Below are 27,807 nucleotides of genomic sequence, written 5' to 3'. Positions count from 1 at the left end.
AGTGGATTCATTGTCTGTGTTTCATGGCTCATAATGTCTTTTTATGCCATAGACAGAAGATCCAACAAGCTCCTCGTAAATTTGACTGAATTCGGCCCGGGTGAAACAGATTCAGTGTGACATCACTTCCTGATGACATCATGATTGCTGATGTCCGTCTGGGTAAATGTCTATAAATCCTCTTAGAAATTAGAGCGCATAGACTCCTCTGAGAGTCTGCAGCATCAGACTAATATATTACATCCAGGAGTACACTGCAGACGGGCTGCTAAAAGCTCATTCAGCTCACTGAAGTTAAGAACATCTACATATTGATAAATGTTCCAAAGAGAACAGCAGCAGCCTTCATCTGTAGCCGACGTCACAGCATTTAACAGACTCTCAAACACTTTACTGATTCTGTGGATGTGAAAAGTTTGAATTTCTTTTCTCACCTTAAAACTTCTGATTTATAAAATGTAGGAAATATATACACAGACTCACTATGTGCACATTACTTATTATGATTATTATTATTATCATTACATCGTACTGCTAATGATTCAACTTAAAACATTTTAAGCATAGTCATTCCTCCTGTACTGGTGTACATATGTATCTGTATTTAACTCCGTGGTGGTTCTTTTGCCTCTTCGAAATAACTTGTACATGTAAACTTACAACAGGAACAGAGTTTTGATTGCAGCCTGCCTCAGAGTGTGTGTGTGTGTGTGTGTGTTGGGGGGGGGGGGTTCTCTGATTGGCTGAGAGCTTCTTGGGTCTGCAGGCCTCCACATGTTCACAGTCGTTACCCAGAATGCACCGAGGCACTGAATGAGTCTTCAGATGTTTCAGGTGGGGGGTCAGATTCCCAGACACACACACACACACACACACACACACACACACACACACACACACACACTCCTTTGTTGTTGCAGGTGAGGTTTGGGGGAGGGGTGTGTGCGTGTGTCTGGGGGGTCAGGAATGTCTTTGTCTGTGGAGGCAGGGGGGCGGGGGTCTCTTATCTGACCAGTTTTCAAGTTCTGAACTGAGTTTCACATAAAGACACAAAATGCAGAGACACAAAGAAATAAACACACACATAGACATACACTCGTGACTTGACTTCACTCAGCTCAGCCTGGAACCAGACAAACACCGTGAAGAAGTCGTCCACATACTTTTGGCCATATACTGGTGATTGAAGAAGCAGTGAGACTCAGGAAGTGAGGTAAGACTTTTCAGAATAAAAGCATGTGACGTTGGGGTTGAGAATGTTTATGTTAAAACGAGCTTTGAATTGAAAATTATTTTATCAAAAAGTTGGATTCATTTAAAATCATTCTAAATGTGTGTGTAAAGCAGTTGAGTCATCACTTTTCTATAAACAGTAAATGTACAAACATTAATGTTTGTGATTTATTCAGGTTGATTTTTTACAACTGATCTTTCCTGTTTGAAAGTGAAAAAAGTTCAACAATGACTGTTTATATAAGCTAAAGAAAAAAACTATTAAAACATTATTCATCATTCATCTAAATATAAACAAGACTCACAGACGCATTGATTTGTGATGTAATCAATCAATCAATCACTAAGATACTTTCCTCTTTAATTTCTCTTACTCTGAAGACGTAAACTTTTATTTTGAAAGTCACCCCGGATGTTTCGTCCGGAGGTGTCGGTGCCGGTGGACTGAGGAGGCGGGGTTAACCCTAACCCTCTGAGAAGATGTTGGTGGTCTGCGGGTTTCAGGAGGTTCACTCGGTCTGGACGGAGGCGGATTACAAAGATCCGAAGGTTTGAAACGTTTTATTGTCTTTATGTTTAAAACACTGTATTATCTTTGTGTTTAAAGAGTTTGATTATCTTTGTGTTTAAAGAGTTTGATTATCTTTGTGTTTAAAGAGTTTGATCATCTTTGTGTTTGAAACACTGTATTATCTTTATGTTTGAAGAGTTTGATCATCTTTGTGTTTAAAACACTGTATTATCTTTCTGTTTGAAGTTTGATTATCTGTGTGTTTGAAAAGTCCCCGCAGAGGTGTTAAAGTGCAGCTTTCTTGGTTTCAGGTCTGCAGCAGTTTTTGTCTCCGAGGATCAGACTGAGAATCTGCGGCATGTTGGAGCTTCAGTTTGCGGTGCTGCTCAGTGAGTTCACACTGAATACTTGATTACTTTAATACTTCAATACATAATATCTTCAGTTTCCTTAATGAAAAGAATTCATGTCAGTTTAATGAAGTTTTTTTTCATAAACTAAAAGTTTAATTTCTCTGTTAAACTGAATATTAATGACGAAAACGTGTTCAAATCAAACATTTAATGTAATTTATTTCAATGTAGTTGTTCGAGTCTAATCCATTTGGTTTGATTTGGAGGATTTGAATTTATTCATTTATGAATTTGTTATTGATTTATCATCACTTTTCAGACTGAAGTAGTGAGAAATGACTCTAATAAAACTAATGAGCAGTGTTGAACTGGTGACTTTAAAGTTAAAATTCATTATATCAGGTTAAAGCTCAACTGATGAGTTGTCAATTAAAACCGTAATTGATTAATTGTTGTCAATCTCAGTCAACTGAGCCATAATAAATGATAATATATAGCAAATATTCAATAAATACTAAATGTCTTAACAATAACAACAATGTCAATAATCCTAATCTTAATAATATTAAACTTATTAATAGTGATAATCTTTCTTTGAGGCACAAATCTGCTGAAGAGAAATGTTTGATTCTGCTGGTTTTCACTCAAACACACACAAGTGTGTATTATTAATGTGGAAATGTATTTAGTTTTGTGCAAAACCTGTCAAATTCAAAATAAATGTGCTGAAGAGAATTTGAGATGAAACAAGTGAGACTGGAGATCAGCGAGAAAATCTGATAACAGATCAGTTTGATTGATTAGTTAGACTCTGATTTAATCTCTGCTTCAGTCATCTGTGAGTGAAACTGTGTGTGGATCAGTGATCACACACACACACACACACACAGTCCTCAGTCAATCAGTCAGGATCTGACAATAAGAATAAAACCTGAACAGAAACAATCACCTGTCTGATGGTCTGTTTGTTTACATAGTGTGAAAAACTCCTCTTTGTTGGTGTCAATCAAACAGCTTCAACACCTCATTCTGGTTTTATGTAACAGAGGCAGACTTAACAAAGCCAGGCTAAACAGAGTCAAGCTAAACATAGCCAGGCTAAACAGAGTCAGGCTAAACAGAGTCAGACTTAACACAGCCAGGCTAAACAGAGTCAGACTTAACAGAGTCAGGCTAAATAGAGTCAGACTTAACAGAGTCAGACTTAACAGAGTCAGGCTAAATAGAGTCAGACTTAACAGAGCCAGGCTAAATAGAGTCAGACTTAACAGAGTCAGGCTAAACAGAGTCAGACTTAACACAGCCAGGCTAAACAGAGTCAGACTTAACAGAGTCAGGCTAAACAGAGTCAGACTTAACAGAGTCAGGCTAAATAGAGTCAGACTTAACAGAGCCAGGCTAAACAGAGTCAGACTTAACAGAGTCAGGCTAAATAGAGTCAGACTTAACAGAGCCAGGCTAAACAGAGTCAGACTTAACAGAGTCAGGCTAAATAGAGTCAGACTTAACAGAGTCAGGCTAAACAGAGTCAGACTTAACACAGCCAGGCTAAACAGAGTCAGACTAAACAGAGCCAGGCTAAACAGTGAAGTTTGACACAGTTGGGCTTGACAATATCTAACCTTACAGCATAACATGTTTAACAACGGTGGTTAACATCTTTGTTAAGTCAGGGATTCTTCTTCAGGGTTCATTTGTGTTCCCACAAAAATGGCTGATGTTTAACTTCTGGTTCAGACTTACACAATATCAGCCTATGCTCTCAGCTCTGCAGGTGTTTACCTGTGCTCAGGAGGGTGGGGTGTCAGTGGGTGGGGCCCAAGATGACGTCAGCCTCCCAGAGCTCAGTGACGTGTGCACAGAGGGCAGCTGTTACCCGGCAACAGGAGACCTTCTGATTGGCCGAGCCCATCAACTGTCATCTACTTCTACCTGTGGACTGAAGCTACCTGAACCATTCTGCATCGTCAGCCACCTCCAGGTAAATAAGCACCTGATCTATACGACAGACATGTCAATAAATTACTAATGTACTTGTTGGTCGTCCAATCAGGTTTATTTAGTAACATGTTGAAATGGCTTCGGATTGTGTAATTTTAATGATATCAGTGAACTTTTTCAACCAGAAGCTGAGTCACAGACAGACAGGAAACAGGAAACACTTATTTAAATCTTAATCTGTTTTCTGTCTCTTGGGATTTTTTTTATCGATCAATCCAGCACACACACACACACACACACCTGTAAACACAAGTCTCAGCTGAATGACTTTTTATATCTGCTGTTCACAACAATGATCATCATTAAAATGTTCGTTTACGTACGTTTTTAACTCCGTCTGTGATGATTTTAAATCTTTCAGTTCAACAAGGTCTGATCTGTGTCATCACATTTACTTCAAACCCTAACCCTCCTGGTGGTGGTATCTTAACATTATTAAACAGCTAAGCTACATGCTAACGTTGCTAATAGTGGGTAACTATGTAGGTTCCAGACATGTTTCTTTAACAACCCTTAGGCAGCATTAGACACACACACACACACACACAGATGATGACTGTTTGAACAGTGCAGTGTATCTGTACTGCTTCAACCTGACTGGACGGTCAGTTTGTGTAAACTCTGTGTGTGAGTGTTTATGTGTGTGTGTTTCCTGTGTAAAATCACCTCCATATAAGGAAACACCCAGATAAGAATCTGATGCCAGATCAGCAGCATCACTGCCAGTTAATGCATTTATTACTGACTGACAGAACAGAACTGACGTGAGGAACAAGTTGTCACATAAAGCTGGAAATAATTAGAAGGATTCAGAAGTTAAGAGACACTATCAGAGGTTAAATTGTTAATCTAATCATAGAGGGTCTTTCTCTGAGTCACGTTGTGACTAGAGTATAGGTTTCTAATGGAGCTCGAAAACAATTACAGAAAGTAAGTCACTCACTCACCTCTCTGTCTCTCATTAACCAGGAGGAGAAGAAGTGTTTCATGTGTGACTCAACAGTGCCATATGAGGAGCGTTCAGATCAGACGAGTGGTCATCGTATCGAGAATGTTGTCACCACATTTGCTCCAAACAGACTGAAGACCTGGTGGCAGTCTGAGAACGGTGAGAACCACCACACACAGCTCAGAGGTCGGTTAGAGGTCAGCGGTCCGACATCAACTCCTCCTCAGTCTGATGAACTGATCACTGAACAGCTAACTTTATTAAAGGAGGATCGGCTAAAAGACAAATAATTCTTGTAGACCAAAGAGCAAAGAACTCACCTCAGGAAGTGTGAGTCTTGTTTGTGTTTCTATTGTTTGATGGTTATTTTTAATATGTATGCATTCACAACACACCCTTTAGACATTGATCAGTACTTTAATTCAATATTCACAGCTGTGCGCAGCTCCTTCATCACTCTGAATATTACACACTCTACTGCAGAGGAGGAAAATGTCCTTTTTGTTTGCTTGGCTGAGGCTTTCCTCAAGGCCACTGCCTGAGGGTCATGAGCAGCGTAGTCTAGCATCACAACCATGTGTTGGTGGCGCTCTCTGGAAGAGGCCCCATCATATCTAGTCCAGTTAACAAACAGTGGAATTAGTGGATTCAGTAGTTATGAGTGGTTTAATGTTAGGAGTGAATTTTAGTTTGATATCAGATAAGGTTTCGATTTAATTAATGGAGACTGTTGGGCCTTTGCTGTGGTGTGTGCTCTACTGAGGGCCATTCAAGTTATATATTGCCATGATGGTCTGACATTTTCTTGTCTGCAGGTTTTGAAAATGTTACCATCCAGCTAAACCTGGAGGCAGAGTTTCACTTCACACATCTTATCATGACCTTCAAGGTGAGTTCTACACAGGTACACACAGTGTTGGAGCAGATTACAATCTAAACACAGTTGAGATTGGTCAGATTCCTGTATTCCCCTTCATAACCCTTTTTCAACCAAGATGGTTCAGGTGCTGGCTCGGAGCCGGTGCATACTCTGCAACTATTTCTTTGCTTCTACTGCTTTGCCTAGTGTAGCTTGATCTGACTGATCCACAGGTGAATACACAAAAGAGCTGACCTTTTCTCACTAATTGAAGTAACAATCGTCTGAGGACCAATCATGTTTCGATAAATCATGCAAAGCCAGGAGCAACACTTGTAAAGAGGCTGTATAGTCATTTGTTATCTCCAAAAGTGGCCAACCTCTACTTGGAAGAAGTTAAGAGTAGAGCCTTGATTCATTTAACAGGAACTGCTCCTCACCACTGGTTCAGGTGGAAGATACTTGGTTCAGAATCAGAACAAGGGAAGAGGAAGCCTTCACAGAACATATTAATGCTGTGGACAATGACATCGAGTTCACACAGGAAAATGTCAGAGGAGGCAGTCTGCCCTTCTTGGACTGAACAATCTGGGCGTCATTGAATCCTAAACCATCGGGCTGAGACTGGCCCACAAAGTCAGAGGGGAAGGAGGAGGAACAGAAGCAATTTAAAACCTGTGGCTACCCAAACCGAACCTTTGTCAAAACCCCTAAAAGATCCAGAGCAGACAGAGAGAAAAAGACGAGAAAACGTAACAAAATCATCATTCCTTGTGTCACAGGACCATCTCAGTGACTCAGGAGAATCTTCAATAAACATCAAATCCCAATTCACTTTAAGCCTTCCAACACACTGAGGCAGAAACTTGTCCATCCTGAGGTCAGAACACCCAGACATAAACAGAGTCATGTAGTTTATGATGTTCGATTCAGCCAGGACTGCACAGATTTGTACATTGGGAGGCAAAACAAACTTTTCCTAAATAAATGGCACATCACAGGAGGACTGACTCCTCATGTCAAGACTCTGCTGTCCACTGACTTCTGAAGGAGAAAAATGATTCTTCTGAGGACAACAATGTGAACATGTCCAGATAAGAGAGACGGTTTGAAATAGAAGTAAAATAATCCATCTATGTCAAACTGGAACAACCGTCTTTGAACAGAGGAGGTGACCAAAGACATCACTTGTCAGCCACCTACAATGCTGTACTGAGTTCCCTTCCCAGACCACTTAACAATTATTCACACCTGGGCTCACCTAGCCCTATCAACCCACATGAAGGATGGTTGGATCAGTGACCCACAAGTTGCCCTAACGATTCTGAAACTCCTTAGCAGCTCTGTAAGAACACACACACACACACACACACACACACAGTTTAAAAGCCTTCAAACACCCCTCCAGTTAAATACAACTGAAGAAGCCAATGGATGAGAAGTGAAATGTCTTGAAGAAACTGAAACAGTCCTGTTGACTACAATCAATCCCTCAGAATTACCATGATGTGGTTGACTGAGAACCTTCATCAACATCAGAGATACTACTGTATCAGACAGGAAGACCTACACTACTACATTAAAACCAGAAACTGCTCTTCCTGTTTTACATCAGAGGTTCTGAGTCTTCTGAGGAACAGCCAGGCGCAGACCACATGAACCTGGAACAGCAGTTTGTAATAAGTGTGGATGGCCAGGTACCTGTCCACCTTTACTGTGGCATGGTGATTGTGAGTGGCCACAGAGACTCCTGAGGTCAAACACCATGTCTTTTGTATTGAGGATGAGATGATGTTTGTTGCACCACTGTACAAAGACCTGCAGGGTAGACTTAGCATTAATACAACACTTTTCAGATGTTCTTTATTTGTTCTGTTGCTGATTCTCAGTGGGATCAGTATAAAACTCTGATGGCATTTATTATTTTCTGACATAACTTTGTCTCCTTAGACGTTTCGACCTGCTGCTATGGTGATTGAGCGATCAGCTGATTTCGGGAAGAACTGGCAGGTTTATCGTTACTTCGCCTACGACTGCGAGACCTCTTTCCCGTCTGTTTCCCAGGGTCCAATGCACAAAGTCGACGATGTCATCTGTGACTCACGTTACTCTGATATCGAGCCATCCACTGAAGGAGAGGTAACCTCTGTCTTATTAAATGGAACATGATGACATCACACATCTCATGAGAAAGTTGGATAATCTCGTCAATTATCTGTTTTTCTAACCCTGGTTTTTTTCCCAGGTGATTTTCAGAGTTCTGGACCCAGCATTCAAGATTGATGATCCCTACAGTCCCAGAATCCAGAGTAAGTCTCCTCCCACCAATTTCAGGATTATAGTTGAGCTAGCCCATTGAACTATCACTGATCACCTATTATTGACCCTCTGTTCAGACATGTTGAAAATCACCAACCTGCGGGTGAAGTTCACCAAACTTCATACACTCGGAGACAACCTGCTGGACTCTCGTATGGAGATCAAAGAGAAGTATTACTATGCCATCTACGACATGGTGGTCCGAGGAAACTGCTTCTGCTATGGACACGCCTCTGAGTGCGCCCCCGTCCAGGGAACCGGGCTGACCAGAGAGGGCATGGTGAGTCATGATTTGGGCCATATGAGTCCTGAAGGGAACAGGGTGATTCCTTAAGGGGGTGGGGCAGTATTAAAGAGGCATGGTAGTATTTAAGGGGCAGGGAGTATTGAAGGGGGCAGCAGACTGTGGTGTATCTTGCAGAGTGAATATTTCCATTGAGGTCTATTTGTTGTTTTATTCTGTTGCCGTTTACTTGGTCCAGATTCTGTTTTGATTTCTTGTTGGACTTTATTCTTAAGTGGAAGCAGGACCACAGTTCCTACTTTTGAGAGAATACCACTGATGACAGTTTTCAGGTTATCATTATTTATTATTTAGTCATTAGTCTTTGAAACTTAATGACAGATCCGGATATCACTTTGAATCAGTTGAATCTATTGATTGATTGTTGTGACAGTTGATCAAATTTAGTGTTTTTTTTAGTATGTATGTGTGAGTTTGTGTGTTTTGTGTCTTCAGGTTCACGGTCACTGCATGTGTAACCACAACACTAAAGGTCTGAACTGTGAACAGTGTCAGGACTTCTACCATGACCTGCCGTGGAGACCAGCCGAGGGACGCAACACCAATGCCTGCAAGAGTAAGTCCATACTGGTCCCTGCTGGTTTCTACTGCTGTCTACTGTTCTCTATTGGTCTCCACTGGGTTCTGGTGAACTAAAACTAGTTTAAATCTTTTGATAGCAGCACTAACATGATGGTCCTGTTTTTTGTCTGAATGGATCCTGAAACAGCTCATTTATTTGCTGCATCAGGTGTGTCATATCAGGTCTCAGTTTGTTCTTACAAATTAATATCAATCAATAATCAACTGTTACAGATGAAAAAACAGTCAGGTTATATATTAATAAACTTGAACTGTGTCGATGTGTTGGCTGACTGAATCTTGTCTTTACTCAGAATGCAACTGTAACCAGCACTCAGACTCGTGTCACTTCGACATAGCCGTGTTCATGGCTTCAGGAAACGTCAGCGGAGGAGTTTGTGACGACTGTCGTCATAACAGCGCCGGACACAACTGTGAACAGTGTAAACCATTTTACTACCAACATCCAGAGAAAGATGTCAGAGATCCCAACATCTGCCAACGTGAGTCCAGACTGTCTGATCTGTGTGAACCAATACCAGAGTGCCTGATTGATAGGGGTGTGTTGGGTGTATTGATGTCAGTTCGTTGCATTCGAACTGTAAAGATATATGTCTTCAGTAGGACATGTTATCCAAATACAGGAGGTATTGAGACTCACAAACTTGTTGGTGTGAGTCTGACCGTGCAGTATTTATTGAGAAGTGAAAACTCAAGAAAACTTTGTTTGAACTTGAAGTTTAGATGGAATCATCAACATCTTTATATTTCTTTTGATCTCCATCAGTCCTTCATTTTTCCTATCTTTTTAACCCTTTTTTGACATGGAAGTTTACACATTGACTCAAATTTTGATTTTATATTCAAATGTAATGGGGTATATCCATCCTTCCATCTTCTTCCGCTTATCTGGGGCCGGGTCGCGGGGGAGCTGTCTGAGCAGGGACATCCAGACTTCCCTCTTCCTGGACACTTCCCTACTAACAGTTTAGACAAACCAATTTTTGGAGAAACATCACTAAAACAGTTAATTTAGTTTGTCTTTCTTTTCTCCTAAACTGAGTGTAAATCTGTTAGGGTTTATTTTCTGCCTTCAGTCTCAGTGAATTTCGTCCTGCGTGTGTTTCTGTAGCCTGTAACTGTGACCCACTGGGCTCTCTGAACGGAGGAATCTGTGACGGTCTGACGGATGTTCGAGCCGGTCTGATTGCTGGTCAGTGTCGCTGTAAAGTCAACGTGGAGGGAGAACGCTGCGAGCGCTGCAAAGAGGCACACTACGGGCTGAGTGACACGCCCGAAGGCTGCAGGGGTACGAAACTGCACACAACACTGCAGTACACAACCCTTCACAAAAAACCACACAATAACTACACAACACTTCACAAAGACTGGACAATAACTACACTACATGACTACACAACCCTTGACAAAAACTAGACAATAACTACACAACACTTTACAAAGACTACACGACACTTAACAAATACTACACAATGACTATTACTGTGTGTTTTTCAGTGTGTACCTGTGTAACCAGGTCAATCTGTGTGTTGAATAAAGGTGTATATAATTACACAAAATCTGTTACTGCCTGACAAGAAAATGCCTCCAAATCCAATATGTGTAGACTGTGTGTGTAGCTCGGAGCTCCTCCTCTTTAATTTCTTCTTCTGTGGTCACTACTATAAATGCCACAATGTCACATCAACACAATGCAGAAGCACACCAGTCACACTTGCATTCATTGTGTGTATTTTTATTGTGTTTCAGCCTGTACCTGCAGTCCTGTGGGAACACTTCCTGGAGGAAATCCATGCGACAGTGAAACAGGAAGTTGTTTCTGTAAACGTCTGGTGACTGGAAGAGACTGTGATCAGTGTGTGGTGAGAAATATGACACATTACTGTGGTCACAAAAGACTGCCAATGACATCAGAGCAGAGGTTTAACCAACCAATGAGTTTACAGTTTTGAATATTTAAGTGGTCTGACTGGAATCAGACAGAAAAGCAGCAACAAAGTTTTAATCAAAAACTGTGTGTGTGTGTCTGTGTGTCCCTCTACCTGACAATGCTGCTGATCAAATGTATAAATTTGACAGTATTGTATCATGATGTTTAAAATGGTTACTTAAGAGAAAATACTGAGTGTGTGAAGAGCTGCTACTGGGAAACTGTGGGTGGTCTTGTGTGTGTGGGTTTGTGTGTGTGTGTGTGTGTGTGTGAGATTGTGTGTGTGGGTTTCTGTGTGTGTGTGTGAGAGAGTGTATGGAGGAGTGAAAAAGCCTGAATAATTTCCTCTCCCAGCGTTAAACAAGCGGTAAGTCAAAAAACGACTTAATGACACGTCTGTGTGTTTGTGTGTGTGTTTTCAGCCAGAGCACTGGGGTCTCAGTAACGACATGGACGGCTGTAGACCATGTGACTGTGACCTGGGAGGAGCCTTAAACAACCAGTGAGTTCACATCAAAATCATTGGCTTTTCTTACACAGCGATGCCGCATTATCTCCGGAGTTGTGGTTTGCCAATTCTCCGCCGATTGCGATTCACACAGAGCGAAGCATCTCCGCCCTAAAGACGAACTGCTTTGAATTCACACAGAAAGCCGGTGCTGCGGCTCCTAAAGAGACGTGACGGTGATGTCATGATGATGACGTCCGCGTGTTTTCAAGGTGTTTCCCAGGTGTTTCCCAGGTGTCCTCCTGTTAATCTAAACCTGCAGACAGTTTATAATCATATGGATGCTGTTACAATGTGTAGTGATGGAGATCCTGACCCACCAAACCTGGAAAGTGACAAAGTTACGTTATTCTCACTAAAATACATAATTGCATAATCACTATCAATAAACTGGTTGCTGTCTGACTCTGTCATGCTCAAGGACGGAGGCTGTGGCTGTTTTCTGGGGGAAAGTTCCCTGAAGTCTCGGTCAGGAGGACTGTCGTGTTTGTTAATTTTTTTATCATAAACACTCAGAGAGTTAAAGTTGTTTGCCGGTGACAGACATTGTTTTTCGGGCAGAAATCTGACGAAGAGTCTGTAGGACAAGCGGGAGGCTTCTCCGGGACGCTTCTCCATGCACAGCTGTGGTATTTTTTTTCCCTCATATAAGTTGCCAAAAAAGTTACAGTTACTATGTTACTTTTGTTTGGTCATATAATGTTGCTTTGTGTGAATAATTTTTTTTATTAAGTTGAGCCAGTTATCAGACTGTACAACCGACACGCCCCCACTCCACCAGCTTATCTGTTCACACTGGTGCACTTCACCAATAATGCGGCTCTGATACTAATTGGTGCAGGATCCCCGCATGCAAACGGCAGCAACATGTTTCTGACACCCCTCCTGTTAGTTTGTTCCATTTAAGTTTTTCTTTAGCTCTGACTTTTTCCACTCCCTGTCTTCCTGCAGGTGTGATCAGGTGAGCGGTCAGTGCGTATGCAGAGATCACATGTTCAGTCGTCGCTGTGACCAGGTTGAGTCTGGATTCTACTTTATCGCTCTGGATCATTACACGTATGAAGCCGAGGAGGCCAAGTTTGGACCTGTGAGTCACATTTTTAACCTTTGACTATTTGTCACCTCAAAGAATTTGCTCTGGGAGCTTTTTTTCTCTCTTTTCCCTCTGACAATCAGTTTATTTCTATGGAGAGTCATTTATGTCAGTCAAATATATTTAACAGAGTAAAGGTCAAGAATACAGGTCCCGATTTTGAATTGTTATGTCAGAATTTCAAAAAACAGCTTTTTTGACTCCTTTTTAATTGTATTTGTTTTTTCAGTAGTTGGGGTCATGTTAAAACTCTTCTTACATTTATATGTGATGTTCAACAGGGTTCATTACTTGGTCCACTCGGCCAGATTAAAAGTGCTTGGTTTAAGTTTAACTACTCAACTGATACATGCGTAGAAGTTACAGTGATGTATCATTGACAATGAAATTCTTAAATGTCAGGCTCCCTCCAACAGTGCGATATTTAGAAAATTGCAATAAAAATCTGATTAGAATATAATACATAACATAGTGCAGCAGCTAAAATAAAATAATTGAATACAGAAATAAGGCACTGAGTGGGCCAGCGCACCCTCATGCACACCAGTGTGCTGCATCAGCGAGGTTATTACTGGACACAGCCGGCCAGCAAAGCTCAACATGGTTGATGCTCCAGGAGAAAATGATACAGTTAATGGCTGACTTCCTGTGGGTGTATGGTATAGCTGGAGGACAGAAAGACAGAAATTGAGTCGGACTTCAGTTGTAGAAATATGTTTGTCATTGTAGATAAGACAAACATTTTCCATCTCGTAAATACACTTAGAGTCCGACTATATTGAGCTGTTCCTGAATCATTAAATTTCATGTTCATGATGCAAATTAAATTGTTCATGATTTGAATTTTTCATAGAAAGCAGTTCAGTGCTCAGAAAATCAGTCATCAGCCAATCAGTAACTTGTTCAAAATGCAGCTGCCAGGTTCTGAAACTGAACTGTCATTTTAAAATCTCTGATCGTCTTTTGAAGTTGATGTTGAGAGTTAGGGTTTCAGCATTCTGTTAGATAAACAGCATTCTGTTAAACTTCCTGCTATAGAAAGAGGATCAGCATAACCCCTGCTTGTTACACAAATCATTTATTTCAGTCTGTCTTAATGCTACAGATAGTATATATACTGTGTATTTTACTGTAATCCAACCAGTTCTTCTCCAGATTTCTTCATGTATTCTTGTTTCTTCAGGGAGTGACCGTAGTCCCGAGGCCCCACCCTCTGGACCGCAGCCCCACCTGGACAGGTATCGGTCTGGTCAGCGTCCCAGAGGGGGCGTTTCTCGAGTTCACTGTGGACAACATCCCCCACTCTATGGAGTATAACATCCTCATCCGCTACGAGCCTCAGGTAGGATGCTATCAGCAGGTGTAGCTCTGCCCAGCAGCCATCAGACTCACAATGACTGAATGAAGATGAAGAGGTTAAAGACGAACGCCTTTGTGTTTGAGTGAGATAAGACATTACTCACTCCAGAAGAAACTACATAAGTCCTCTCTGATTCACATCAATATGAACCTTTTTTTCCAGAGGTTTACTTTGCTTGATCAAGACCTTTGATAATAATAACAATAATAATACTTCTACAACCAGTTTTCTCTTGATGAGACTATAGTCTCTTCTGTTGTGACAGTTTAACGAAACTTTTGCTCAATAGACACAGAACTGGATATCTGACAGAGAAGGACATAAAAGAATAGGGAGCAGAAGTTATACTTCTATAAAGTTAAAGAAAAGGAAGACAAACATGCATGTAGGAATAAAATTCAAAACATGAAAACCTCACATGTTTGTTGTTCATGCAGCTGCCTGACCAATGGGAGGAGGTTCTGATGACACTGATGAGGCCTGGACCAATCAGAGCAGACAGTCGTTGTGTCAACACTGTGCCGGACGATGACAACCAGATGATCTCACTTCATCCTGGCTCACGGTAATATTCAGCAGATTCTGATATTTTTCTGGTTGTTTGTTTGATAAAGATGAGGGTTAAATATTGTGTCATAGGTTGAGACCTTTTTCAAATAGCACCAAAATCACCATCTTTCCTGATGCATATTAGAAAGACAGACGAACTTATTATTGATTGCTGTGGTTCACATTGATATGAAATTGAACTGGTCGCAGTATGTGAAATCTTTTTATGAGAAGGTAGACTGTAGAATGATTTTCTCAGAAAATTAAACTTCTCCAAGTCCAGTGAGACTCTGAAATGTTTTCTATGCAGATTTTGTGCTCTTTTTTTGATGCTGTTCTATGTTGGGTATCGTTACTAGTGATGACAGGAATAGTTGATTAAAAAGTTTCTTTCATTGCGTTGACTCCTGATTCATCAGAGATGATTTTTGGAGGAAAACATCAGGAGTTAAGTCTGAAGCTTATCATCTGTTTTTTTTTTTTTTTTTTTTCTTTTTAAATTGAAATGTGGTGAGCGATTAGGATTCTGCAATCTTGAAATCCATCGGCTATCTCTTGACAAGAATGTAGCCTCTGTGGGAAACGGTCAGTGTCATGTCATCGTCAGTTGATGAAAAAATAGTCGTGTTCATAACATTATCTGTAATGTCTTGTTTTAAGTATTCTATCTACACCCCAATTTATTTTCCCAACCTTCCTGCAGACACACACACAGTGGTAGACTCAGTCAGACTCACATAAATACAAATCTCAGCTGTCATGTAACTTCAGATAGGATATGATTAGAAGAGATTTGATTGAATTACTGCATCGTGTCCTCTTGGAGTCTGTTAGTTATTTGGTGTTACTCTTGTGGTAGTTTGTCAGCTGGTTGATTATTGTCAGGACAAATCCTTTATTTTCGAAGGTGAGACACCTGATGTGACTTTTTGTTTTTTCCTGTCTGTCCCCTCAGGTACGTGGTCCTTCCCAGAGCGGTTTGTTTTGAATCTGGTCTTAACTACACAGTTCGCCTCAGTCTGCCGCTCTACTCGCCTCTCAGTGACGTCCAGTCTCCATACACACTCATTGACTCGGTGAGGAAACTCCTGTCTTTGGATACGGAGAGTAGGAATACAACTGATTTAAAACTATGTTACATTATTAATCTGCAGATTGTTGCTTGTTTAGTGGATTAATCATTTGATCTATAAAATGTTAGAAAAGAAATGTAAATCATCAACATGTTGTCCACAGCCCTCATCTTTGACAGTAAATCTTGATCATGGGACCTTCATGTGACATTTACCTGTGAAAGAGGTTTAAAAGTCTGGAAAGACTTCTCCCTGTGAAATCACATTTAAAGAGTGCTTTCAGTAAGTTTGGTGGTCTTCTTCATCCTCAGATTGTGTTGATGCCTCACTGTAAGAATCTGGAGATCTTCACAGCCTCAGAGGGAGGAGACTCCAGCGGGAACAGCGGCTGGGACACTTTTCAGCGTTATCGTTGTTTGGAAAACAGTCAGAGTGTCATCAAATCTCAGATGACCGACATCTGCAGAAACTTTATCTTCAGCATCTCTGCCATGTTGCACCAGGGAGCTAAAGGTACCCAATCCACCTTAAATCTGCCTCAACCTTAATAATCTCACACCAGCTGTCAAAGAGTCTAACCCTTACCCTCAGAGTCATTTAAATGTAGTTATTTACTCAGGATGAAATGTTGTGAAAAACACATTCACAACACGAGTCCTGAGTAAATAACTACATGTAAACAACTTCAGGTAAGAGAGATAACTTATCTTAAGTTATTTAACTCAGTGATGTCACTCATCAGTGTTTCCACCAAGCTACTCAACAACCTCCTGAACGAGACTCGACTAGTTTCTTCGACTTCACATTCCTCAAAAGACTTTCCTGCTCATAAATCTGTTATTGCACTCTCTCAGACAGGATTTGTGGAGGACAAGTTGTATTCTCATCCTGTTGGAGCTTGTTCGCTGTCTCATTCTTCTCCTCTGTTGAACTCCATTTCCCAGAATGCCAGTGTGACCCTCAAGGCTCCCTCAGCACAGTGTGTGACCCCAGCGGCGGTCAGTGTCAGTGTCGCCCAAATGTTGTCGGCAGGAGCTGCGACAGGTGCGCTCCAGCAACATTCCATTTTGGACCCAACGGCTGCAGAGGTGAGAACCCAGATCGATCAGTCATCAATACATACATATCATAATCATCAATACAAACTGAAAATACATCAATATGAACCGATAATGTATCATAATCAACTGATGATGTATTGACATTACACAATAATGTAAACTGTTGTGTTTTGTGTATTTTCAGCGTGTGCTTGCGACCCTCAGGGTTCACACAGTTCATTTTGCGATCAGCTGACCGGTCAGTGTGTGTGCGTATCTGGAGCATATGGCCGGCAGTGTGACCGTTGTCTGCCCGGTCACTGGGGCTTCCCTACCTGCCGACCTTGCACTTGTAACGGACACACTGACGAGTGCGACCCCAATACCGGACGATGCATTAACTGCCGGGACCACAGCACTGGACACACCTGTGATAGGTGAGTTACACCTGTGACATAACTCTGATGACTAGTCATATGTGTTGAAGGACTAGTAGAGATGTATGATGAGTAGTTATAAAGGTTGGAGGACTAGTTGTAGTGATCATGGGAGTAGTTAGCATTTTGATGAATAGTTCTCGATGTCTGGGGACTAGTTAGCATTTTGATGAATAGTTACAACGGCCTGAGGACTAGTTAGCATTTTGATGAATAGTTATAGAGGTCTGAGTAGGTCTGGGGACCAGTTATAGACGTCTGAGTACTAGTTGCAGAGGTTTGAGAACTGGTTACAGAGGATTGATGATTAGCTATGAACGTGTTAGGAAAGACTCTGTCACCTCTGTTCAGGTGTCTGGACGGTTACTATGGTGATCCAGTGCTTGGGTCAGGTGACCACTGTCGTCCCTGTATGTGTCCTGACGGCCCTGGCAGCCTGCGGCAGTTCGCAGCGAGTTGTTACCGTGGTGACGACTCCCAGCAAGCCATCTGCGTCTGCAACACTGGATACAAAGGTACCAAATGTCCTAACACTAAGCTGGATACAGAGGTGAAACTTTATTAAAAGTGAGCTGCAAACAGAGTTTTACTTTTTTGATATTTTTAAACTTTATGCAACAAGCTGTTTTATTTCCTGATGTTGTTCAGGATGGAGACACAGCTGTGACAGTAAAACACAGTGGAAGCACAGAAAGGTCAGCCTGAGGCTTTGGTTCTCAGCAGGAAGTGTTCTAAGTGAACTTAACTGCAGTGCTTTTTAATTTTGGTGAGTCAGACAGAAGCTGCACTACAGAGGCGAACAGGGTTTCAATTTAAAGAGAATGCACTTTGTGACTTAGGTAGATGTAAACAGAAGCTGAGAGCAGGAATGTGTTGCAGCTCTGTTATTAAATCAGAAAATAAAATGTTCAGGCTGGATTCAGCTGCTGACAGATGCATGAATCACCAGCTTTCTCCTTTCCTTTGCACTCCAAATCTCCAACTGTCCAAACTGTTTTTCTCCTACCCTTTTCTATATACAACTACAGCATGTCTCTGGGTCCGTTAGCATGTGCCTTAATTTACATGTACAACATTTATCAGATGCTTTTGTCCAAAGCGACTTACAGTAATGAATACATACATCAAAACTGCAATGCAAGGTGCACATTTAGGTTTCAGTCTCTTGCCAAAGGACACTTTGACGTGCATACCAGGGGAATCAAACCAGCGATCATCCGATAACAAGACGTTGACTCCACCCCGCCCTTGATATAGTTGAATGCAACATAAAAGGTTACATTTAACAAATTTTGCCTAATCTTAAAAAAATATCCATACAGGACAGGCATTTATGAATGATCAAAAATGACTGATATAGACTTATATTGAACTTAACTATAGTGACAGACTTCTCAGCCACATTGCTCATGCTTGGTCTTAGTAAGATTAATAACTATACATAACTGTGTTTTATACATGATGATGGTGAAACTTTGTTTGCGGCTCATAGAGGTTACATGTGATCCCACAGCTTACAGAATTAGTTGCTTAGATACTTTGTTGTGGTAAAGTTACAGACATCCTCAGTATTGTTATGTCTTGTGAGTAATCCAACTGGATATTTCAGAATGAGAGATGCTAAGAGTAACTAATAAAAACACAGAAGCATACTGTCTCCTCTGTGATTGTCTGTTCTTTCATACAGATGCATAAGTATTAAACTGAGACTGTTTCAGAACCAGTCCTAGCAGTAAATTTCCATTTTTATGTGTAAGTCTAAAAGCTGAGTAAAGATAAAGTAAAGATGTAAATAATTAAAGCAGTGAAAATGTCAGTAGAAACAGCAGTCATTGTTCAAGCACTAGTTTGTGTTTAGGTGACAGCAGCTGGAGAGTAAAAGTAGTCAAAATGTCAGTAATGTGAGGATGTTGGAAGTTAATATTTCTGATGACTGACACTCAAGTAATAAATGTTTTAGTGAAACTTCTGTAAACCGTCGACGACTCATCTGACGTCTGTATCGCCGTCTCCTCCTGCAGGTGCTCGCTGTGATGAGTGCTCACCTGGTTACCATGGAAACCCCGGGGAAGTGGGTGGGACATGTCAGCCCTGTCAGTGCAATAACAACATCGACATGTTGGACCCGGAGTCCTGTGACAGCCGAACTGGCGAATGTCTGCGCTGTCTTTATCACAGCGAGGGTGCCGCTTGCCAGAGCTGCAAGCTGGGTTATTACGGCAACGCCATGCTGCAAGACTGCAGGAGTGAGTACACCTGGTTACCATAGCAGCAACCCATAGCAGTGTCTAGAGACCAGTTAAGACAAGTAGATATCAGCAGGGACTAGTGAAGACTAGTACAGACCAGTAGATTAACTACTCATCACATGATGACTGAAACTTTGAATATATTCTGAGTTAAATCTTGATCAAATCAACACTTCAGTGAATTATTTACAGAACCTATCTGAAATCTGCTATAAAATCTTGATTGATCTGAATATTGATAATCTAAATTCTAGATTAACGTCTTAGATTAACCTTTTGAGACAAATCTTAATAAATCTTGATGGAGACTTCTTCTTGTCTACAGAGTGTGTTTGTAACCAGCTCGGCAGCGATCCCTCCAGCTGTCCATCATCTGGCGACTGTCACTGCGATGGCAGCAGTGGTCAGTGTCACTGCCTTCCCAATGTAGTTGGTCAACACTGCGACCGCTGTGCGCCCGACACTTGGAACATGGCGAGTGGTCGCGGCTGTCAGACCTGTGACTGCGACCCCAAACACTCGTATGGGACATCCTGCAACGAGGTGAGGAGCGAAAAAAGAAAAGGAAGAAAAATAATCTGAAACAAGACATCTCAGATTTTTGGTCTGTTTTTTGCTTTAATCATGTCTTCATTTTATTCCTGAAAGACAAAAAAAATCCTTAAAGACATCTAGCTCATTCACTTAATTTTCTTCAGATTTGAGCATAGTTAAGAAATAATTTTAGTGAAGGAATTTAAAATATTTTATGAAGCGCAACAAATAATAAAGTGAAACTTTTAAACTTGTAGAGTTTTCCAGCTTCTGGCTCAGTATTTTGATCATTTCTCTACTGGACCTCTTAATGTACACAGATCAGTGGTCAGTGTTCCTGTCAGCCCGGCTTCGGAGGAAGAACATGCAGCGAGTGTCGAGAGCTATTCTGGGGAGACCCAGAGGTCAAATGTCACGGTATGTTTCTGCTTATGTGTTAACTTCATTAAATCAGATCGTTAGTCAAACAACAACATTGTTAGCGAAACATAAGCAGCAAATTTCTGAGCAACACTCAAGTATTTAAAACTACAGTTAATCTGTTGGGCACTTGAGGCTCCAAGAGTGAGTCAATCCATGTTATAATGTCCAACTTTACAGCAGAAATAAACCTCTTCATAGCCTGGAACACAAAAACAGGTTTGCAGGTGTCTGCAGTAAGGGGGTTGAGTGTTATAGAAGTGAATAGTTAAGATTATTTTAAAGTGAAACTCGCCAAAATGCAACGTTTGATGATCGTGGGAGGATCAGGCTTTTTTTTATGAATGTACCCGAGTCAAACTTTTGTGTAAACACATAATTACTACGAAAGAAGCACTTTTAAGATATGTATGTATACGTATGTTTGTTTTTGGCTCAAACTCACATTCAGTGGGAGTGCTACAGGCACTTTTTTACGCTAGCATCAAAATCGCTACTTTTAAAACACTAAGAATGCTCGATACAACATGAAACTTTGCTTGTAGCATCACCAGTATGAAAGTTATGGATAATTAGGGGCATGGCTGCTTTGAGTGGCAACTAGCTGCGAGCTGTCTAGTCAGTTACCAGGCCTTATTCGGCTGACCTCTACCCACACTCCACCCAAGATAGGCAAGGTTAGGAACCACTTCACTGAGCATAACATATGACTTCATAGGTGATGTCACAAAGACAAAGTCCAGGTTTTACAAAGTCTGTGGACAGAGCAGAATGTGACTAGTGAGGAGAAACTGCTCAGTCTGAGTTAAGACACAATAGAACTCTCTGAAGCTCCATTAACTAACAAAGTTGTTCTGCTGTTGCATCGTGGGAACATTCCTCCCTGCATCCTCAGCTGTGATCTGCTGTGACTGATATTAACTCCAGATGTTCTTGAGATGAGACAAGAGATCTGTCTGAGATCCGCAGTCAGGCACAAACAGTCTTTGTTAGTGTGAAGCAGAGAGAAACATTGTCTCAAAGGAAGGAAGAAAGAAGGGGACAGAAACTGGTTTAGGTTTGTTTCTTCTGAGCTTCAACTGTGTTTAATAAAAAGCAGATGTGAACACACACACACACACACACACACACACACACACAGCGGATGTTTTGTTGAACAGGAAGTCAGACAGTTTGTCTCCAACTCTTCCTGTAAAATGTTTTGACTGAAAACATTTCATCTTAACACTCAAGTGTGTGTGTGTGTGTGTGTGTGTGTGTATGTGTATGTGTGTGTGTGAGTGTGTGTGTGGAAAGAGTGAAGCCTTTAATTAAACTCAGACCCAACAACTGATCTGGTCTCAACATGTTTTTCTGTCTCGCTTTGTTCATCAGATGAGATTTTAGACTATGTTTTTTTTTAATAATCTAGAATTATTAAAACACCCTTAGAAGACTTAGAAAGAGACTGTGTCTCACATGAAGTGTGTATACCTATATGGTGACATCTCAGCTGGGCATTGTCACAGGTGTAACCTTACTGTTTTTCTGTGTCAGCATGTGACTGTGACCCTCGCGGTACCTCCGAGCCGCAATGTAAGAAAGCCAGCGGCCACTGCATCTGCGTGGATGGCGTTTCTGGTCCACACTGCGATGTCTGTGCTCGCGGATTCTCCGGGACCTTCCCTGACTGTAGCCACTGCCACCAGTGTTTTGCTGAGTGGGACCAGGTCATCGGTCAGCTGACCAATCAGACTCACCGTCTTGTCAACAAGGTCAATGCCATCAAAGCCAGCGGAGTCAGCGGACCATACAGGAATTCCATGGACAGCATGGAGAGGAGCATCACCGACATCCGGGCCGTCCTCAACCAGAACCCAGCCTCGCAACCACTGACCGATATCCAGGAGCTGCTGCAACAGGCCAGGTTAGAATAATTGTAATCTAGAGTCTTAGCCCTCTGCAACAGACCAGGTGAGATTAACTTCAACTTTAATGTAGATATAAAAGCAGCTTAGATTAATGTCAACTGTCTCCTCTGACCTTTGTATGTCCTTCAGTGACCTGATGGGGGCTCTGAGTCAGTCATTGAACCACACTGAACAGACTCTGGTCCAGGTGGAAGACTTGGACTCGGCCGCTCATACTAAACTAGACTCTGTGAAGTCGGATGCTGAGAAACTGGAGCGTACGGTTCACGAGCTGCTGGATCATGTTGAGTTCATCAAGAATTCTGACATCAGAGGTGAGGAGAGTCATACGTCAAGGTCAGCAGGGTTGGAAATGTGCTCAGAAAGTTTCCAAGTATTAAAACTGTGTTTTGTCTCAAAAGTGATTATGGGTGACTTGTTTGGGTCAGCATGTATCTTTAACCCAACATAATGTCACAAGAACTGAGGTAAGGTCTTCTTCATTGTGCTGATTTGGATCTCCTGTCTGTTGCCAGGGGCAACGGACAGCGTCACTAAGTACTTCCTGCAGTCTCAGGCAGCTGAAGTTCGAGTGAATGCCTCCACCATCGACCCCGACAGCCCTGTGGAAACCTCCCACATTCTGCGGCAACTGACTGAGCACAAAATGAATGAAAGCAGAGAGGAGTTCCTGAGGAGACACAGTGAGCATGCTCAGAGACTGGACGACCTGGCAGGAGAGCTGCAAACTCTGGACCTATCAGACCTCAGCCACAAGGTAGGACAATTTAAAAACTTTTCTCCATCTGTTAGTCATGTTTATACAATTTAACATTGATTAGATATTAAAATAAACACTCAAGATCTTTGTGTGGATCTGAAAAGAGCTAAAACAATTGTATCTGCTGATGTCCTCTGACTGGATGATTATAAAGACTTCAGTTTTGTTGCACGAAGAAAAACATGTAGAAGTGGATTGTATTTGTTGACATTCTGAGACAAAGATATGAGCTGTTTTCTGTTCCCAAACAGTTTAAGCATCCTGTTTTATTTCCACCTGAAACAAGAACACACTAATTTTATTACACAGCGTGAAATTGAAAACATTATTTAAAAGCATATATTTCATGATTTTTATGCAAGATAAACTTCTGCATGTAGATATAATATTGACATAATTTAATGAGTTTAAACATCAAAATTTACTGATGAAAGCGTTATATTATGATCTCATTTTCTGGTCTTTTCTGGTTCTCACAGACATGTGGCAGTCCATCTTTAGGTCAGGACTTGTGCTTGTCCTCTCCCTGTGGTGGTCTTGGCTGTGTGGACTCTGAGGGTCAGACCAGATGTGGAGGTGAAGGATGTGATGGCGTGGTGACTGCAGCCAGCAACACCTGGAGGAAAGCCCGAGACTCTGAACAGGAAATCATGAGTGCCATGGAGGAAGTGGAAAAACTCTCCAAGATGGTGAGTCTGATGTGTCCTGGTCTGTGTTGTTTTCTGAGGAGTCCTGGTCTATGCTGTTTTTGAGGCCTGCTGATTTGGGTGCAGGTAGATGTTCTGACCTGTGTTGTTTTCTTCAGGTTTTTGAAGCCAAACTGAAAGCAGACGAGGCAAAGCAGAGTGCTCAGGATGTCCTGATGAAGACCAACCAAACCAAACAGAAACTGGAGCAGAGCAACGAGGAGCTGAGAAGTCTCATCAGACAGATCAGAGACTTCCTCACACGTACGTCTCTCACTTGAGTTTAACACAAATCATCATCAAGTAAATTTTCACGTGCCTTGACTGAACTCGACCTGCTTTGTTTCCCTTTTCCATTGTAGAGAACAGATGTTAATTGTTTCTTGATGTGTTGTCACCTTGGTTGAGGTGCCAAGCTCAGGTGATTCTATAACGTGTCTAGAAAACAATGAATCCAGTGCACACCACTGATTTTTCTGCACTTGATTCATTCACGTGTCATGTGTAACTCATTTGTGTGGCAGAGAGGGCTAGCAGCATAGAGGAAGATTTGTATTCCAGTTGTCAAATGTAGAGTAAATGTGCAGTGTAGATGTCATGCAGTCGGGGAATAAAGGCTGCAGCTTTCCAACATCACAGTAATGCTCTGTGTGTTGTTTCACAACTAGTAGAAAGATCAGTGAGTTGAATCAATGCGCCTGTGTTGAGGAGTTAGGACCTGAGTTAAGTACAGCCATATCTGCAGTGGAAAAGGGTTAGATGCTTGATCAAATATCATTGATTTCTCTAGTGTGTTAGATAAAGAGATCTTTATCTGTCATAACATGGCTCTGTGCCTTGACAAAAATGGTACCCTTGCCCTGCACAAACAATCAACCAGTACCAGGAGCCATCACATATCATAATCTTAATTTCTCCATGCTGTAGATTTTGTTATCAAGTTTCGTCTGGTCGTTGTTTGTCTTCTCTGACTGCAGGCATCTCTGTGTAATGTGCATTTTGAAGAGATTGCCAGTGGGAGAAAGAGTTCCCTTTTCTACCACACTGCCTCCAGCAGCCATCCTGATAACTCCTCTGAGAGAATAAACAAAATATTGTATCATGTTCTTCTTCTTACCAGAACTGTTGTGACCTGTGTGATATAGAAATAGGATGCTTCTGGACTATCTGACCAAATGTAGCTTGTAGATAAAGAACAGCAAGGGGACCATGACATATCCCTGAGATAGTCAGTGGAGAATAACAAGTCACACAGAACATTCCGTGAGATCACATATAAAAAAAGGGAAACATATGTACTTGTCACGACATCGATTTATATCAATCAAGTCGTCAGAGAGGTGAGAAATGAAGCAACGGTTCTCTTTTTTCAGAGGACGCTGCCGACCTGGAGAGCATCGAGCTAGTAGCTAATGAGGTTCTGGCCATGCATATGCCGACCACGCCTGCTCAGCTGCAGAACTTAACGGAGGAGATCCGACAGAAGGTTGCTGAACTGGGAGGCGTGGAGACCATCCTGCAGCAGAGTGCTGGTGACATCAAGAGAGCCGAGAACCTTCTCTACCAGGCCCGCCAAGCTAGGTGAGACCTACATATTCACAGCACAGAGAATTAACTGTGGTTTTGTTTTTTCAGGAGAAACGTGAAAAAATGTGTATGGAGCTTAAAGCCAAACAAGACTTTAACATGTTGATCTGTCAGTGTCCTTGTTGTATGAAAAAACAACTGTAGTATTTATTTTCTTAATAATTTGTCTTTCCAAAGTCTTAATTCACTGACACCATGTAATGAAATTACACGCCCTCTCTTCCCCAGTAAGGAGGCGGCAGATGTGAAGGAATCTGCAGAGAAGGTGAAGCAAGCACTTAAAGAAGCTCAGCGAGCTCAGACCGCTGCCAGTAGCGCTATCCAGCAGGCCACCACTGACATCCGGAACACCAACAACTTGCTCTCCTCTGTTAGTACTGACCTTTCAGATGTTTACTTCACAGATGTCATTGCCAAATATTTACAAACCCTTAACTGATAGTAGAAACGTGAAAGTGACATGTCATCTGTGTTATGTTCAGGTGGAGTCAGAGACAGCAGATACAGAGTTGAAGCTAAATAACGCTACCCAGAGGCTGCAGCAGCTGGAGAAGGATGTGATGCTGCTGAGAGACAAAGCTGTTAACATTACCCAGAGCACTGAACAGACTAATCAGGATGCAGTGAGCATTGAAAAAATTGCAGAGGAGGTCAAGAAGGTAAGTTCACCTGTCACCTGTTGATTAACAGTAAAGGACACACCTGAAGATGACATGAGTCTTGAATTCGAGTGTCTTCATACTGAATATAAATGTGTGTTTGTGTGTGTGTGTGTTAGGACATGGAGTCTGAGCTGAAGGATAAGTACAGCACAGTGGAGCAGCTGATTGAGCAAAAGGCAGGGGGCGTGGCAGATGCAAAGAAGAGGGCGGAGTTACTTCAGCAGGAAGCCAAAGACTTGCTGCTGAAGGCCAGTGACAAACTGCAGCTCCTCAAAGGTGACATCACACCTACAGTACTCGCATTAACATAACAGTTAGAAATCTGATTATATTTACCGGGGAGTCCAAAAGTCTGACATCGTACAGAAAATCCAAGGCTGTAAATAATCAAAGTTTGAGGATTTAATAAGTAAATTAAAGTGTGGGATGGTTGCAATGAAAGAGTCTCTTGCTCAGCATGGCAGCATGTCTATACTAAAGAACTGAAAGGTGGCAGAGCTGGAACTCTATAACCCTTTACAGAAATGTAATCAGTTATATCAAAGTCAGCTCACAATCAGAATATCAACACATCAAAATCACTGAAAGACAGAAAAGCTGCTTCATCACAGCACAAATTTTTACTAAATGAACTGCACAAGATTCTGATGAGCATTCCTGTCAGAAGAAGCAGCTGAACACACCGAACAGATTTCTTCCCAACCTTGTCCGAGTTTCCGCAAATGCTTAAGACGTCTAATGGTTGCACCTGTGTCTTCCTGCCTTTAGAATGAGAAAGACGGTCTGTGACATCACAAGAAGCCTTGTAGAACACTGTCACATCATGCTAGGATAACATGAGTCACAGGTTGTACAGTCACGAGTGAAGTCCACGCAGCTGGAGCGCATGAAGGGGGACAAACCAAATTCTGAGATATTGTGACACTCAACCTTTGTCTTAAAAACACTACAGAGTAAACAAAAGAGATTTTGAGGAATTTAGACTCAGACTATGGAGCCTACTTTACATGTTAGTCCCAGACATTTATTCAATTAAAAAAAATAACCAGAAACTGAAAGAAACTGAGAAATGTGTTTTGTTTCAGATCTGGAGAAGTCTTATGAAGACAACCAACGAACTTTGGAGATGAAGGTGGAGAAGCTGGTGGAGTTGGAAGCCGCCGTGAAGGTGCTGCTGCAAGATATCAGCCACAAGGTCACCATCTACAGCACCTGTCTGTTCTAGGGTCAAACATGATATTCAGAGAGTTGAATTAATCTGAATTAAAGGATGCTGACACATTCCTCTAACGTAATTCTGTGATGTTAAATTTGACGTGTTAATCTTTTCTCGTCTGTCAGTCATTAAAAACAAACTTCCCCTCTCTGACTTCAAACAACCTCAAACAGAATAAAATACCAAAAAGCAAATTCGGGAATGAGATTCCTGTGTTTGAGTGAAACCAAAGATTTATTCTGTAAGTGACAGTACTTTAAAAAGCAGTAATCTTCATTTATGTTTCATGCACAAATGTGTAGTAGGATTTTTGTAGCGTTAGATGTGGTGAGAGTATTATTCAACACGTCTTAGGGTTTAAAGTAATTGGAATTACCCCCAAGGAAAAAAGATGTTAAATGTGTGATGAATGATACAATCAATAGAAAACTTATGAAGTCCAAATAAGTTTGACACAGCTGGAGCTCATCAAGCTGATGAATTTACGGTGGATCCACTTAACACGTTTGTGAATTTAATAACATCCAAGTAACTGACTGTCCATCATGTCATTTTCGTGTAAAAGTTTAAAGTTATGAATATATAAACCACGTGAATGCTATCGAGCCCTTATTTTCATTGTACTTTACCAATACTTTGAACACAAAAGTGATTTTTAATAAAAACTTCCAGTCAAAGTCAA

General features: G+C 41.5%; 1 protein-coding gene across 2 annotated transcripts; it reads left to right on the top strand.

Moving 5' to 3' along the window:
• Positions 1-1,116: 1,116 nt before the first annotated feature.
• Positions 1,117-27,807, top strand: lamb1a (laminin, beta 1a). 2 transcript variants are annotated; one of them, XM_037107913.1, is made up of 35 exons: positions 1,117-1,213; positions 1,615-1,782; positions 2,056-2,133; positions 3,864-4,078; positions 5,068-5,206; positions 5,863-5,936; positions 7,857-8,045; positions 8,152-8,215; positions 8,303-8,505; positions 8,965-9,085; positions 9,405-9,593; positions 10,223-10,399; positions 10,861-10,973; positions 11,464-11,543; positions 12,501-12,636; positions 13,826-13,984; positions 14,440-14,567; positions 15,507-15,627; positions 15,936-16,137; positions 16,569-16,712; positions 16,870-17,101; positions 17,453-17,616; positions 19,123-19,347; positions 19,676-19,893; positions 20,205-20,301; positions 21,841-22,210; positions 22,344-22,528; positions 22,730-22,971; positions 23,454-23,663; positions 23,780-23,924; positions 25,034-25,241; positions 25,476-25,617; positions 25,730-25,906; positions 26,026-26,185; positions 26,995-27,134. In XM_037107913.1, exons 3-35 carry the CDS (start codon positions 2,103-2,105, stop codon positions 27,132-27,134), a joined length of 5,400 nt encoding a protein of 1,799 aa, XP_036963808.1. In that variant the 5' UTR covers positions 1,117-1,213; positions 1,615-1,782; positions 2,056-2,102. The 2 variants fall into 2 exon arrangements, with proteins under 2 accessions (XP_036963808.1, XP_036963809.1); XM_037107914.1 differs by lacking the exons at positions 1,117-1,213; positions 1,615-1,782 and having other exon boundaries at positions 2,103-2,133; positions 26,995-27,807.

This window comes from Acanthopagrus latus, chromosome 8, assembly GCF_904848185.1.
Source record: "Acanthopagrus latus isolate v.2019 chromosome 8, fAcaLat1.1, whole genome shotgun sequence".
In the NCBI taxonomy this organism is placed as follows: Eukaryota; Metazoa; Chordata; class Actinopteri; order Spariformes; family Sparidae; genus Acanthopagrus; species Acanthopagrus latus.
Note: the sequence above shows the minus strand (reverse complement) of the source record. Positions and strands in the feature narration are given on the sequence as shown.

Coding starts and splice junctions, on each gene's coding strand:
- lamb1a (XM_037107914.1), top strand. CDS start 2,103: ATGTTGGAGCTTCAGTTTGCGGTGCTGCTCA. Junction 12,637..13,825: donor AGGAGGCCAAGTTTGGACCT/GTGAGTCACATT, acceptor TTGTTTCTTCAG/GGAGTGACCGTAGTCCCGAG. Junction 22,211..22,343: donor GAGCTGCTGCAACAGGCCAG/GTTAGAATAATT, acceptor TATGTCCTTCAG/TGACCTGATGGGGGCTCTGA.